Raw genomic sequence first — 16,383 nt, 5'->3', positions numbered from 1 at the left:
CTCCCAGAACACTCTCCCCCATGTATACAGCTCCCAGAACACTCTCCCCCATGTACACAGCTCCCAGAACACTCCCCCCCATGTATACAGCTCCCCAGAACACTCTCCCCCATTACACAGCTCCCAGAAAACTGTCTCCCATGTACACAGCTCCCAGAACACTCTCCCACATGTACACAGCTCCCAGAACACTCCCCCCCATGTATACAGCTCCCCAGAACACTCTCCCCCATGTACACAGCTCCCAGAACACTCTCCCCCATGTACACAGCTCCCAGAACACTCTCTCCCATCTATACAGCTCCCAGAACACTCTCTCCCATCTATACAGCTCCCAGAACACTCTCCACCCATATAAACACTCTCCAAGAACACTCTCCACTGATGAGTACATTTCCCCAACTACCTGGTCTCACCGTAGTCTAAGACACTCCAGGCTGCCTGGGCCACCCACTGCCTCTTGTTGGCCTCTCTCTTCCTACTTTTACTCCATACATCCAGTCTCCACACAGAAGCCAGGTTCTTCTAAAAACACAAATTCACTTTCCTTCATCAAAACTCCTACCTGGTTTCCCACTGAATGCTCATGGTACAATCCAAACTCCTCACCCACAGTTAGTAGGATCCTATAGGCTCTGGCTCCTCCCTCTGGCCTCACTTCCCACCATCCCATTCCTCTGATGTCACCTAGTCCCAGCCACTTACACCAACCTTACTTCTTCCTTAGGGCCAGTAGCCGGGACCCTTCTTTAGCCTGATCCTATGAATCAGGACTTAGTTCAAGGCCATTCCTGGTCTCCAGCACAGAGGGGTGGCCCTGCCCTACACGCTTTTCCCTCACTGCACTCACCTTCTGTGAGTAATGTTATCTGCTTGGTGAGCTAGTTACTATCATCTCCCTCTTAAGGATGTCAGCTCCGTAGGCTGGGGCCTTCCCTGTCTTAAGCTACTAAGCGTCCTCAGCTAGAATAGTGCTTGGCACATAGGCATATTAAGTACTCAACGTATGTTTGCTCAATGAAAGAGCAGTGAGGGAAAAAGCACCCCAAAGTCTAAGTATGGAAAATGTTAAGTGCGTTTCTTCAGAGTTCTAGTTCTAAACACATGGAGAGGTAGATGGGCTGCTGGGTCCCGTGCCAAACCCAAGCTGTGAGATGCCAGATGTTGAGAAGGAAGACAGCACCCCAGGCAGGCAGCAAGCTCGGAGAGGTCACGAGGGTCAGGTTCTAGTGAAGCCGATGAGTGAAGAGAGCAGAGAAGGCTCTGCCCCACCAACAGAGCAGGGGCCCTGTCACCATCACCTCCTCTCCCATGTGCTTCTCCAGGAGAAGCAGGCAGATCACTGCCAAGTAACTTGGCCAGCCAGGCTAGAGGAGGGTGATGCCAGAGCAGTGCCGGAGCCTTCCTAAGGTAGAGGGCAGATCCCATCCCACACAGTCCCTGAGCAGGCCACAACCCAGGCAGCAAAGGCAGAGGGAGGTAAAAAGCAACACCTGGCCAGAGGTCCTGGGAGCTCCCTGAGAGGTGAGGCTCCTAGACTGCAGAGAAAGGTGAGAGCAGGAAGGAGACTAACCTAGAGCCTCCCATTTTCCTAGAATTGTTGAGAGGGTCACTAGCTGGGAACCAGGCCTTTGCTCTCCCCCGCACCCCACCCCCAGCATATACTACCAGCAAAGGCAGCTGAACACACTGAGGGGATATGAACTCACTGGAAGAAAATCAAGACTCATAAATAAAGACTGCAAGAAAGCAAGAGAAGGGTAACAAACTTAAGCTGCACAGGAAAAGGTAGACTCAGTACATCAAACAGACAAGAATTTCTCAAAGTTTAATAGTCATCAGGGAAGCGCAAATCAAAACTACAGGGAGATACGACTTCACACCCACTAAGATGGCTGTGATCAAAAGGACAGGTAATGTGAAAGGATGTGGAGAAATGAGTGTCTTCATACACCGCTGGAAGGAATGTGAACAGTGCACCACTTGGGAAGACGGCCTCACAGTTCTTCAAAAAGTTAAACATAGAGTTACCATCCACTCCTACATCCAGATCCAGAGAAAAACGTGTCTACACAAAAACTTATATACAGATGTTCGTAGCAGATTATGTTCATAGCCAAAAGGTAGAAACAACCCAAATGTCCATCAACTAATGAATGGATAAACTAAACGTCTATCCATACAATGGGATATTAAGCCTTTAAAAGTGATCAAGTACTAATAGTATATGCTACAATGTGGATGGTCTTGAAAACGCCATGCTAAATGAAAGAGGGTGATCACAGCAGCGCCTGTAGCTTAGTGGGTAGGGTGTCGGCCACATACATGGAGGCTGGTGGGTTCGAACCCGGCCTGGGCCACCTAAAACAATGACAACTGCAACAAAAAAATTAGCTGGGCATTGTGGCAGGTGCCTGTAGTCCCAGCTACTTGGGAGGCCTGAGGCAAGACAATCACTTGCTCAGACAGGTCTTGAAATTTCTGGCCTCAAGCAATCCTCCTGCTTCAGCCTCCCCCAGTGCTAGGATTATAGGCATGAGCCACCATACCTGGCCACTAATGACTTAACAGAGCAAGGAAAGCTAAAACTAAAGCTGGTGGTAAAGACTGACCAGGAGCAGGATGATTTACAAAATTCAACCTCAGGAAAATACAGAATCAGAACCTGTGAGCTATGGTCCTCACAGGTACTATGGAAGCTAAGAACTGGCAGTCCAACTATGGCCTGAGAAGCTCTTTAAGAAGTTAAAACCGGCTCGGCGCCTATAGCTCAACTGGCTAAGGCGCCAGCCACGTACACCTAAGGTGGCGGGTTCGAATCCCCAGCCCGGACCCGCCAAACAACAATGATGGCTGCAACCAAAAAATAGCCGGGCGTTGTGGCGGGCGCCTGTGGTCCCAGCTACTTGGGAGGCGGAGGCAGGAGACTCGCTGGAGCCCGGGAGTTGGAGGTTGCTGTGAGCTGTAACGCCACGGCACTCTGCCCAGGGGGACAGCTTGAGGCTCTGTCTCAAAAAAAAAAAAAAAAAAAAAAAAAAAAAAAAGAAGTTAAAACCTCCAATTACACCACTTACACCACTATGTCAGCTACACTGCCCCCAACCAGGAAATGATGTTTCCCCCTCTGGCAGAAGACTGGACTTTCTAGAGAGGTCCAAAAGGAGATTCCAGACACAGGGAACCAAAGGTGAGAGTGCTGTTCTGAAGACAGGGAGATTCAGTGGAAGTTTATTTACTTAGTCATAGGCTCCTGGACCTTCCCACTGGGGTCTTAGAATGCAGGCAGGTTAATACTATACTTCACAGGAAAGATGGGGAAAAAAGTGAAAAAAAGAAAATTAATAGGATCCACCCCACAGTATGGATCTCGGCAAATTACAGCCCACAGGCCAAACCCAGCCCATTGCTATTTGGGTAGATAATGCTTTACTGGAACACAGCCGCACACGTTCACCATGGCTGCTTTCACAATGGCAGAGTTCAGTAGTTCTGACTGGGCATGGATGGCCTTGCAAAGCCTAAAATATTTACTGTCTGGCCCTTTACAGAAAAAGTTTACCAACCCTCTGGTCTACAGGGCTCAATATCCAAGGAACAAGGGAGTTCTAAAAAAAGAGAACCGACAAAATAGAAGACAGGAAATTAAGACTTTTCAGAACTCAGGAATAAGAGCTTCAAATTGAAAGGGCCCACACACCACATGCCCAGCACAAGGAAAGAAACAGGTCCTACATATGGTGTATCACTGAATAGGATCAGAACTGGCAATAAAGAGACCACTAGCGTCCCGAGAAGACAACATAAAAATGTGCAAAGACTCCAAACAGGGAATTCTCAGACAACCAAGAAACTTTAGTGTTTAACCTCACCTGTAATCAAAGTAACGTGAATAAAAAGATTTCACTTCACAGCCATCTGATTAGCAAAAAAACTTAAAGGCTGATTACTATTAACTGCTAGCAAAGACAGAAATGAGTCCTCTCATTCTGCTTGGTGGGAGGGTATACGCTGGCAGCTCTGAATGGAATTAATTCTTCCCAGAGGCACTCACAAAACGTGGGTTCCAATGACATCACACTGACCCCCTGGCTGCTATTTCTTCATGCTGTCCCCTAACTACACAGATGTTTACACACCTTCAAATCCTGCTCAGCATAATACCCCGTACATCACATGTCCTCAATAAATCTGCCAGTCGAAACTATGACACACATCACGTATAGCTCCCCTCAGAGACTGAGAGCTATAAAGAAAACGTCCAGGTTATGTACGTATGTGTGTATACACCCACATACACACAAACCTCGAAGGTCCAAGGGAAAAGAAAAACCCAGGTGTATTAAGGAGCATATATACAGAACAAATCCTAAAAATAAAGCCCAAAATTTTTGTATTTTTCCGCCTTGCTCTTTTCTCCTCTCGCCCTACGTGACTCATGATTTTACCAGTCACGGCCTAACCTGGGGCCACCTGCCCCACCTCCACGCCAGCCCCACAGCTTAGAGCCCACGCACATTCACCTGGTAACGATCAAGGATTCGGAAGTCCTGACAGGTTGTTCGGTACGTGGCTTGTCCAGCAGGAAGCCTGGAAACTCCTCCTTCTTTGGCCCCATAAATCCCATCAACTAACAGCAGAGCAGCATTAACAACTTGATCCAAGTCAAAAAGTGGTAATCCCCTATCCCTTTTGGCTTGTCTGACAATCAGCTTCCGCTTCAGTCTCCGAGCCTCTGGTGTCATGGCAACAGCACTGGGACAGGCCTCCAGCCTCTTGAGAAGCAGCTTTTCCTCATAGATGCTCACGGGAGTGTACTTGGGCCCTTTAGGTTTTGTGTCCTTCTCCAGCTGAGGCTTCCTCTTTTCTCGAGCCCTTGTTTGCAGAGAAGTGTTTGAATCTGTGTCTTCGCTGTCCATGTCCATCCTGTCGGGCTTTTCCTCCTCACTCTCTACCTCCTGCTTTATCTGCTCAGGGCCTCTGACTTTCTTTCTGCCCCCAACCACTGGTCCAGAAGCTGATGCCCCCGCAGGGGGTGGAACATACTCCATTCCTGGGTCTATGACTCCATCACCTTCCATCTCATCATCATCTAAACAGAGCATAAAATACTGTCATCAAGACTGAGAAGAAATGTAGAGCCCAAAGGTGAAAACTCAGACATTTACATCACGGCCCACACCTAAAATAAAAGATGAAAGCAAGCAAGTCTTACCATGGAACAAGGCTTGTGGGGGCATCACATCTGGAATCAGATCTGCTTCAGAAAGCAAGCTAGGCGTGGCAGAATGAGAAGCCGGCGTCCCCGGGGCAGAGAAATCCAGAGATGGAGAAGGAGATGGGCTTGTCAGGGGGGTGCGGTCAGAGGAGCTCAAGGATGAAAAGTCAATCACTTCTCCTTTTTCAAGAATCACATCTGGCCTGCGGCCACGGCTCATAAACTTTACAGGGGTGGAAGACGTGCTCCTGTCCAGAAAGCCAGCTGCTTCTTTCTGGGCTCTTCTAATGTCTTTGGCTTCCTGAGTTCGAGATCTTTTCTCTTTTAATTCCATAGCAGATTCCACAGGATTCCGACTCGCCCGTTTTCGAAGTCCCTCGACAGTAATGATTGGATCTAAAGTTGGTTTTGAGGCTGCCAGAACAGAACAAGCATAGGTTAAGTAATCCCTTCTCCAAATACATGGGAACAAGCATGTTGTGGATCTCGGGATTTTTCAGATTTAGGAATATTTGCATTACACTCACCAGTTGACCATCCCAAACCTGGAAATCCAAAACCCAAAATGCTCCAATGAGATTTTCTTTGAGTGTCATGGGAGTGCTCAAAAAGTTTTGGATTTCACAGTGCTTTAGATTTTAAATTTTTGGATTTGGGATGCTCAACCAGTATCTATATTTTAAAATAACTATATCACTTGAGTTTCACTTGCTAACTGTAGTGAGCCTAACATCATGTTTAATATAGAGAAATGTTCAATGAATGCCTTAAACTAAAAGACTTAAACATCTCTTAAGGAATAAGAAATTATAATGTGGCTCAGCGCCTATAGCTCAACCGGCTAAGGCGCCAGCCATGTACACCTAAGGTGGCGGGTTCGAATCCCCAGCCTGGACCCGCCAAACAACAATGATGGCTGCAACCAAAAAATAGCAGGGCGCTGTGGCGGGCGCCTGTGGTCCCAGCTACTTGGGAGGCGGAGGCAGGAGACTCGCTTGAGCCCAGGAGTTGGAGGTTGCTGTGAGTTGTAATGCCACGGCACTCTACCCAGGGGGACAGCTTGAGGCTCTGTCTCAAAAAAAAAAAAAGAAATTATAATGTAAGTTTAAACAATTCTTTTACTGTTGAGAGAATGAAGACCCCAGAGGAAAGCACCCCCAGAAAAAGAGGAAAACTAAAAGGTAAGCTGAGTGAGTTGGAACAAAGAAAAGCTGGTTTACGTTTAAGCCAGCCATTGCCAGCGAGCTTCCCGCATTTTCTGAAATTCTAGCCTGTTGGGGATACAGCTTACAAACACCCTGCTGGGTCTGTGAGCAGTCTGAGGGGAGTAATGGCCATGGAAAAGTCTGTGACAAGTCCTAGAAAAAGGTACATCTTCTAGAGTGTTCCCTGCCCATGAAACAGGCAAAGCAGATACCCACTGTGGAGATTTGCATTTGCCTGGGGCAGAGACCAAGGAAGTAGCTTGAGCTTTAAGATAATAGACTTCAAGAAGAGCTTATATCCCTTACAGCAGAGGAAAATCCTCTGTGGTGTTGATGAGAGGAAAATGCCTCCCCCCTCATCCCTCAGAGGAGATTAATGCTGACGGCATTTTACTCCAGAGAATTATGGACCTTAACACCTCCCTAGAAATCTGTGTGTGTGACCTCAAGCAGGAGGCTCTCAATCCAAGGCTCAGATTTCAGATTACTGAAGGCCACCCTGAAGATTAATTATAATTATATTTATATTATATCTATAATATATTATATTATTATTATATCTATATAATAATAATAGAAGCTGATATGACCAATTCCAGAAAACTGCTGATGTCTTTTGTTCCCTCCCTCATCTTAACCTCTGGGCAAAAAGACTCAATAAAAGCACAGTGGAGCTCAGCACCTGTGGCTCAGTGGGTAGGGCGCCAGCCCCATATACCGAGGGTGGCGGGTTCAAACCCGGCCCAATCAAACTGCAAACAAAAAATAGCCGTAGTGGGCACCTGTAGTCCCAGCTACTCGGGAGGCTGAGGCAAGAGAATCGCCTAAGCCCAGGAGTTGGAGGTTACTGTGAGCTGTGATGCCACAGCACTCTACTGAAGGCAATAAAGTGAGACTCTGTCTCTACCAAAAAAAAAAAAGCAGAGTGGAGCAAACACTTGGTGCCACTGCCAGAAACCCATGATGAGCAATGGACCCTTGAGTTCCCACTTCTATTTCTACTCTATGTCTCTTGTCTTTCTTTACCATCACTTCTAACTCTGTATTTCTTTAGTGGATTCCCGCTAGTTTCCACAGGTCTCAGTGGACACTGCTCTCGGGGCAGGACCCTAACACCTTACCTACTGCAACTGGTAAACATTAAAAAGCTTTGGTAACCCTCAGCAAGAGTATGTGGAAATGAGCATTTTCATGTCTTTTAGAATGACACAAATTTTTTATTATACCTTCTTGGAGGATAACTTGGCTAAACTAACTACAATTGTGAACAAATACAGGCAGTACCAGAGTTTACAAACACCCAACTTAAATACAATTCACACTTATAAAGGGAAGCTACTACAGCAAGTCCTCAAGTTACAAATATACAACTGACATACAGCTTGCATTTATGAACAGAGGCTATTACAGGTAATAGGTAAATTATCTGTTCCAGTTTGCATACAAATTCAACTTAAGAACAAACCTACAGAACCTATCTTGTTTATAACCCAGGGCCTGCCTATATGTCCTTTGATATAGCAATTCTGTTTCCAGGAATTTATCACAATTTTCACATGTACACAAATTTTCATAATTGTCACATTGTTTAAAATGACAATAATTTTAAAAGGTCGAAACAACCAAAATTCCATCATAGGGGAGTGGTTTAGTAAGTTATCATACATCCATGTAATGAAAGCAATGAAATAAAATGGGGTAGATCTACATGTACAATTATAGGAAACTGGGGAGGAAAAGGAGAACAAGTCTATTTAGCATGAGTCTATTTACATTTCTTTTTTTTTGAGACTGAGTCTCACTATGTCACCCTCGGTAGAGTGCTATAGCATCACAGCTCACAGCAACCTCGATTTGGGCTTAAGCGATTCTCTTGCCTCAACCTTCCAAGTAGCTGGGACTATAGGTGCCCGCCACAACACCCAGCTATTTTTTTTTTTTTTTTTGGCTGTGGTTGTCATAGTTGTTTAGCAGGCCCGGGCTAAGTTCAAACCTGCCAGCCTCGGTGCATGTGACCGGCGCCATCACCACTGTGCTATAGGCTTTGCATTTAAAAAAAAAAAAAGAAGAAGAAGAAAATGCTTAAATATGCTAAAATTATTTCTAAATGTATTTATAAAAGATAACAGTGGTTACTCTGGGAAGTGAAACTGTAGTCTAACTTTCAGATTTTATATCCTTAAATACTATTTGATCTTTTACCAATCATATTTTTTTAAACGTAAAATTTCATTAAAATTCTTTGATTATAAAAACTTATCAAGCTGGGTGGGGTGGCTCACACCTGTAATCCTAGCACGTTGGGTGGCCAAGGTAAATGGATTGCTGGTCTCAGGAGTTCGAGGCCAGCCTGAGCAAGAGCAAGACCCCATCTCTAAAGACATAGCCGGGCATTGTGGCAGGTGCCTGTAGTCCCAGCTACTTGGGAGGCTGAGGGAAGAGCATCTCTTGAGCCCACAGAGTTTGAGGTTGCTGTGAACTATGATGCCACAGAACTCTATCAAGGATGACAAAGTGAAATTCTGTCTCAAAAATACATACATACATACATATAAAAAATAAATAAATAAAAACAGATCAAAGTATAATAGTAAGGAGTTACTAATTTTCTTTTAATGTAAAAATGACATTAAGATTAGGTTACAAAGGCTCAGTGCCTGTAACTCAGCAGCTAGGGTACCAGCCACATACACAACAGCGGGCAGGTTCGAAGCCAGCCCAGGCCTGCCAAACAATTCTGACAACTACAAACAAAAAATAGCCAGGCGTTTTGGCAGGTGCCTGTAGTCCCAGCTACTTGGGACGCTGAGGCAAGAGAATCACTTCAGCCCAAGAGTTTGAGGTGCTGTGAGCTATGATGCCACAGCACTCTACTGAGGGCAACATAGTGAAAGTCCATCTCAAAAAAAAAAAAAAAAAAACAGATTAGGCTACAAAAAGAAAAGTACTCCTATCTCTTAGAAATACATACTATTATATTTAAGAAGAAATGTTGATGCCTGGGATTTGCTTTAAAACAATCCATGGGTGGGCGTGGGTAGGCGGCCAGGGAAAGTAGCAGGGATTTAGATGCAAGGAGACTATTAAGATTTAACTGCTTTAGTGAAGTGGGAGGCACATGGGAATTCATGGATTACTCTCTTCACCTTGTATCAGTTTAAATTTCCATAATAAAAAGTTTAACACCTTGGCCAGGTATGTTGGCTCACACCTGTAATCCTAGCACTCTGGGAGGATAAGGTGGGTAGATTGCTTGTGCTCAGGAGTTCAAGACCAGCCTGAACAACAGCAAGACCTACTAAAAATAGGGGACAAACTAGCCCAGTGTTCTCAAGAGGCTGAGGCACAGGATCACTTGTGAGCCACTCCTGAGCCAGGAGTTTCAGGATGCTGTGAGCTAACAGTCACCACTGCACTCTACCCAGGGCAACAGAAAAAAAATTAGAAAAAGTTTAACACATTGGCTGCCACACTAGAAAAAAGATTTTTTTCCTTGGGGCCATAGTGTTTCATTAGGTCAAAATGGGTCAGATGTGTGAATTGTATGTGCTTCATGAGGCCCCAGGCTCAAAACTAGCCGAAGTTAAAATACAACTTACATGGCAGTTAATGTGTTCAAAATATCAGACCTGCCTGAGCAGGAGGTTGCTGTGAACTCCGAAGCCATGGCACCCTTCCAAGGGTGACAAAGTGAGACTCTGTCTAAAAAGAAAAGTGTGTTCAAAACAAAAATCAGATTAAAAGCACTGAATGTTTCAAATACTAAAGGAAATTTGTAACTTGATGACCAAATGATTAAATGTTTTTATACAGTATTTACAGCACGCAAAGCAAGTATTATAGAACTGTCAAGCAGAATAGCTCCAGAAAGCCCTGTGAGCTCAGCCTGAGAAACACAGACTGTCTCAGAGGCTCACACTTACGTACTGTTCTCACAACAGTACCTTTTACTTTCAAAGAAGAGGCAGACAACTTCTCTCCTTCAGGTTTCATCGTGGGGGGCTTGTTATGAACAAGTTTCCACCATCCCGGTTCTCCAAATTCCTGAGCACCAGAACGGAAGTACAGGGGGCTTCCCACACTGAGGCAGCCGGCTACTGTGCTCCACCAGGTTGAAGTCTTTTTCCTAGAGTCCAAGAATTTAACAGTTATTGGCATTTCAATTCGATCATTAGACACTCTATGAATACTCTCTGTAACTCCTGGCCTGTGATATGCAATAGAACCTCCAACTGTTGAAGGAACAGAGAATGAGAGTCAACAGAAAGGCCCAGGAATCTGGCTGGCTTCAAATCCTGGCTCTACCATGCAGGCGGAATGGGGACCAAAGACCTCATTCTTGGCAAGGGAAAGCACTCCCAGAGAAAGGGAGGAATGGAGAAATAAGTTGAACAAGGTGGAACAAAGAAAAGTCATCTAGTTACCTTTAAACCAGCTGCTGCTAAATTTCTTAACTGAGCAGTTTCTTGCTCAGGGGATACAGCTTGCTAAGACCCCTTCTGGGTCTATGAAGGCTCTGAAGGAAAAAATGGCTGCAAAGGAAGCTGTGTGCAAGGCCTAGCAAGAAACATTAACTAGGCTATTTCCTGCCTAGTTAACAGTCAAAGTAAATACCCATTGTGGAGATCTGTATTTGGCCAGGACAGAGATCAAGACAACAGCTCAGGCTCTGAAATATGGGTAGGAGGACTTATATCCCTTATCACAGAGGACAATGCCTCTGGGCTAGAGATGAGAGGAAAATTCCTTTCTCACATCAATTCTTTTTTTTAAACTTTACTGAAATTAATTTGAAGGTACAATATTTAGGTTACATTGTTCTCACTTCCAGGGCAAAGCTCCCTTTGTAGAAGAGCCCCTCACCCTGGGGGAATGTTATACACCCTCACAATGTGCACCTTAGGTGAGATCCCGCCTCATGCCCTCCCTCTTCGTGCCATACATCCTCACCCCTCCCTCTACCCCCAAACTAGACTATAACAGTGTTTTATTGTTCTCAGGAGCATATACTTGTTTATGTATTGATTCCATATTAGTATGGAGTACACTGGATAATCATCTTTCCATTCTTATGATACTTTACTAAGAAAAGTGTATTTCAACTCCATCCAGGTAAATGTAAAAGATGTAAAATCTCCATCTTTTTTAATGGCTGCATAAAATTCCATGGTATACATATACCACAGTTTATCGATCCATTCATGGGTTGATGGGTACTCGGGCTGCTTGCACAACTTGGCAACTATGAATTGAGCCACAATAAACATTCTATTATAAATGTCTTTGTGGCAAAATGATTCACGTTCTTCCGGGTAGATACCTAGTAATGAGATTGTAGGATCAAATGGAAGGTCTACATTTAGATCTTTCTTTCCAAAAGGGCTGAATCAGGGATTTGCAATCCCACCAGCAGCGTAGAAGCGTTCCTCTCCCACCAATTGTTCAGAGAAGATTGATGCCAGAGCGTTTTACTCCACAGAGAACTAGTGGGGACTAACACCTCCTCCCCTAAGGAATCTGTGTGTGCGACTACAGAAAGGAGGCTGCCCCCACGCGAGGCTCAGGTTCCGGATTTCTCAAGAGTGCTCAGTCCCCTAAAGTTAATGCTTATAGAAACAATAGGAGTTGAGATACTTTTACGCAGAGAAACTGCTGATGTCTTTGTTCCCTTCCTCAGCTTACCTTCTGGGCTAATGAGCAAACAGCCTTCAATAAAATCTGAGTGGAACAAATGCTCGGAACCATGGAACCCCACAAATGGGTAGTGGACCCTGTGTTCCCACATTTGAAAATTCTATTCTCTGTGTCTTGTCTCTTTGTCTCTCGTAGTTTCTAACTTTATACTTCCCCAGTCAATCACCACCACCAGAGCCACAGGTCTTAACACACCTGCACCCGGGGTTGAACCCCGGCATCATCACCTTCCAGCTGCCTCAGATTTTTCATCAGTAACACTGGGATAACAGAACTTATCTTACAGGGCTGCTCTGAGGATTAAATAAAATAAGAAGAACATAGAACATTTCTCACCATGATCACCGTAATTATGGAATTCTACAGACTAATTTTAATCAAGTTGTTTTTATATGAGAATTAAATAGACCTCTCAAGAAATAAAGTAACCAAGAAACAACACTCCAAGATTGTACATTCTGTGATACAAGTAAATCATCAGCCCTGGTAATAGCTCACTTTACTGAAGGAATCAAGTGCATCTCAGTCTGCTCCTATCTGCCCTGATGTATATTATAGTAATAAAGCTGCATGGTATGTTCTACAAACAGGCATATACAGCCTGGTGAAACAAAAACACATGCAAAATATCAACTATTCAGGTTCCTCTTCAAAATTCTTTCAAGGCAACTCTTGTCCTTTGACTTTAACCATGTAAGTTACCAGAAATACTAAAAGATAGTATTTCATAAGAAAATCAGTCTAGGCTCAGCGCCTGTGACTCAAGTGGCTAAGGCGCCAGCCACATACACCTAAGGTGGCAGGTTCGAATCTAGTCAGGCCCACTAAACAACAATGACGGCTGCAACCAAAAAATAGCCAGGCCTTGTGGCAGGCGCCTGTGGTCCCAGCTACTCGGGAAGCTAAGACAAGAGACTTGCTTGAGCCCAGGGGTTGGAGGTTGTTGTGAGCTGTGATGCCATGGCATTCTACCCAGGGGGCCAGCTTGAGGCTGTGTCTCAAAAAAAAAAAAAAAAAAAAAAGAAAGAAAGAAAATCAGTCTAATAGTTAGAAAATATTGCTGGAAAGGTAAACAGTTTTGAGGAACAAAGGTGCACTTGAAAACACAGAAAATAAACTTTAGTAAGCATGAACACTCTCTAAGGCAGAGAGAGCGACACCTTAGCTTCCACCCCAACCTTTCTGTCCCACAGCACCCCTCCCACATTCTCACCTCTTTCTAAACTAAGGGATAAAACCAGGACAGAGGGGGGTGAAGATGGCCGACAGGTACCAGCCTCTGACAGAAGCTCCTGCCCAGAGGAAAGGATAGCGTCCAGAAAACACCCAACAAAGTCAAAGACTGGGAGCCCAGCCGAGAGAGGAGAGTGATGCCGGCAGGACACCTCTTCTGAGGCAAGCGGCAACACCTGGAAGGCAATCTACAGGTACATAATACACCCCAAAGGAAAAGTGTCCATCCCCTCCCCAAGAGAAGTGTGCTTTTCCTTTGCTTCCTCTTCTACCGCTCCTCTGAGTCTCCTACAGGCGACCATAAACTGAGGACCTATTCTCTCACTCCACCAGTGAGAGCTGAGTGAGAGCTGCCGACAGGGAAGTCTACTACCCTGGAGGGACCCTGCTGAGACTCAGAACACCCTTCCCCAGGCAGAAAAATGGAACTGGCGTTCACACTGCCATTTTGAGTTTCCAGTCCACCCTCACCCCATTGCCCACAGGGAGAGGAGATCCAAGAGCAGCATCCCCACACCCTTGTGGGACCAAGCCCCTGTCCCGGTCCTTCACTGGTAGAACTGGTTGATCCAGCTTCCTATGCATGGACTGATCCTGCCAGCCAGTGCATTCTGCACCCAGCTGTCTCCCCAGGGGCTGTCCCCCGCTTCCGGGGCCTTCACAGCGCGACCTCAACTGACTCCTGCCTGGGCGGGCTTCAAGGCCCGCCGGATGCTATCCTGGCTTCCCGGGGCCTTGGTGGCAGGCACCCAATAGACAATCAGAAGAAGCCACTGGCAGAACGGTTTTAGAAACAATCTCCAAAAGGTGCAAATTCAGCTTCAGCATGGGGCGGAATCAGTGGAAAAATTCTGGTAACCAGAATAACCAGAGTAGATCAACCCCCCCCCCCAAGGAAGGATGGGGCAGACACAATTGAAGACCCATTCCATAAACCAATGTCTGAGATGTCAGAATTGAGTTCAGAATCTGGATAGCGAATAAGATCAACAGAATGGAGGAAAGGAGGGAACTAGAATTTCAAATTATTCAAAAGCTGTCCCAGGAATTCAATGATTTCAAAGATAAAATGATCAAAGACTGTGATACACTGAACCAAGAGGTTGCAGCCCTTAAAGATCTGAAGAGTACGGTTGAATCCCTCGTTCAGAGAATGGACCAGGCAGAAGACAGGATCTCAGACACTGAAGACAAAGACTTTGTACGTGCCCAAACATCCAAAGATCATGACAAATGGAGAGCAAAAACAGATCACTCGCTCAGAGAGCTCTTGGATAATTCGAAGAAAACTAATATTCGCCTCATAGGAATCCCTGAAGGTGACAAAGTTGCTTCACAAACACAGAGGCTCTTCTTCATGAAATTATGAAACAGAACTTTCCAGACATGCCAAGGGATCCTGAAATTCAGATAGCAGACAGCTTCAGAACCCCAGCACAACTCAACCAGAACAAGACATCCCCCAGGTATATCATAATCAACTTCACTAAAGTTAACATGAAAGAGAAAATCCTGAAAGCAGCCAGACGCAAGAAAACCTTAACCTACAAGGGGAAGAATATTAGAATGACTGCAGATCTCTCTGCTGAAACCTTTCAGGCTAGAAAAGGGTGGGCATCGACCTTCAACCTCCTAAAGCAAAACAACTTTCAACTCAGAATTCTGTATCCAGCTAAACTGAGTTTCATTTATGATGGAGAAATTAAATACTTTAACAAAATTCACATGTTGAAGAAATTTGCCATAACTAAACCAACCCTCCAGGATATCCTCAGACCTATCCTCCACAATGACCAGTGCAATCCTCCACCACATAAATAAACCCACCCAGAAAAATTTTGATCAAATTTCAATCCCCACAGTAACAAAAGGATCAAAAATGTCCACTGGACCTTCAAAAAACTCAATACCCGAAAGTATAGCAGGCTTATCAATACTCTCAATCACTGTGAATGGCTCAAATTGCCCTCTAAACAGGCACAGGCTGGCTGACTGGATACAAAAATTCAGGCCAGATATCTGCTGCATTCAAGAAACTCACCTTACTTTGAAAGACAAGCATAGACTCAGGGTGAAGGGATGGTCATCTATATTCCAAGCTAATGGAAAGCAGAAAAAAGCAGGTGTTGCAATTTTATTCGCAGATACAATAGGCTTTAAAGCAACAACAGTGAACTAGGACAAAGATACTTACTTTATATTTATTAAGGGTAATACTCAATATGATGAGATTTCAATTATCAATATTTATGCACCCAACCAGAATGCACCTCAATTTATAAGAGACACTCTTAACAGACATGAGCAACCTGATTACTCCCAGCTCCGTCATAGTGGGAGATTTTAATACCCCTTTCGCAGTGCTGAATAGATCCTCCAACAAGAAGCTTAGCAAAGAAATTTTGGATTTAAACTTAACCATTCAGCATTTGGATTTAACAGACATCTATAGAACATTTCACCCTAATAAAACTGAGTACACATTTTACTCATCAGCTCACGGAACATACTCCAAAATAGACCATATCTTAGGTCACAAGTCTAACCTCAGCAAATTTAAAAGAATAGAAATTATCCCTTGTATCTTCTCAGACCACCAAGGAATAAAAGTTGAACTCAGCAACAACAGGAATCTGCAGACCCTAACAAAAACGTGGAAGCTAAATAACTTTATGCTCAATGACAGTTGGGTCAGAGACGAGATCAAGAAGGAAACTACCAAATTCTTGGAACTAAACAACAATGAAGAGACGAGTTACCAGAGCCTCTGGGATACTGCAAAGGCAGTCCTAAGAGGGAAATTTATAGCACTGCAAGCCTTCCTCAAGAAAACGGAAAGAGGAGAAGTTAACAACTTAACGGGACACCTCAAGCAACTGGAAAAGGAAGAACACTCCAATCCAAAACCGAAACCCAGCAGAAGAAAGAAATAACCAAAATTAGAGCAGAATTAAATGAAATTGAAAACAAAAGGATTATACGACAGATTAACAAATCAAAAAGTTGGTTTTTTGAAAAGGTCAATAAAATAGATAA

General features: G+C 44.5%; 1 protein-coding gene across 3 annotated transcripts in view; it reads right to left on the bottom strand.

Moving 5' to 3' along the window:
* LOC100943405 (cysteine-rich protein 2-binding protein) overlaps positions 1–10,590 on the bottom strand; it is a 26,787-nt gene extending 16,197 nt beyond the window's left edge. For all 3 annotated transcript variants that reach the window (XM_023507817.1, XM_023507818.1, XM_023507819.1), the window contains exons 1-3: positions 10,365–10,590; positions 5,213–5,629; positions 4,521–5,089 (exon numbers count right to left, since the gene is read on the bottom strand). In XM_023507817.1, the coding sequence (XP_023363585.1) occupies positions 4,521–5,089; positions 5,213–5,629; positions 10,365–10,578 (1,200 nt within the window). In that variant the 5' untranslated portion in view covers positions 10,579–10,590. The remainder of the gene's footprint in view (positions 1–4,520; positions 5,090–5,212; positions 5,630–10,364) is intronic.
* Between the last annotated feature and the right edge of the window lie 5,793 nt (positions 10,591–16,383).

The sequence above is a fragment of the Otolemur garnettii genome, unplaced genomic scaffold (assembly GCF_000181295.1).
Source record: "Otolemur garnettii isolate 467f Iridium unplaced genomic scaffold, OtoGar3 scaffold00208, whole genome shotgun sequence".
NCBI classification, from domain to species: Eukaryota; Metazoa; Chordata; class Mammalia; order Primates; family Galagidae; genus Otolemur; species Otolemur garnettii.
This window is presented reverse-complemented; position numbering and strand designations above follow the sequence as displayed.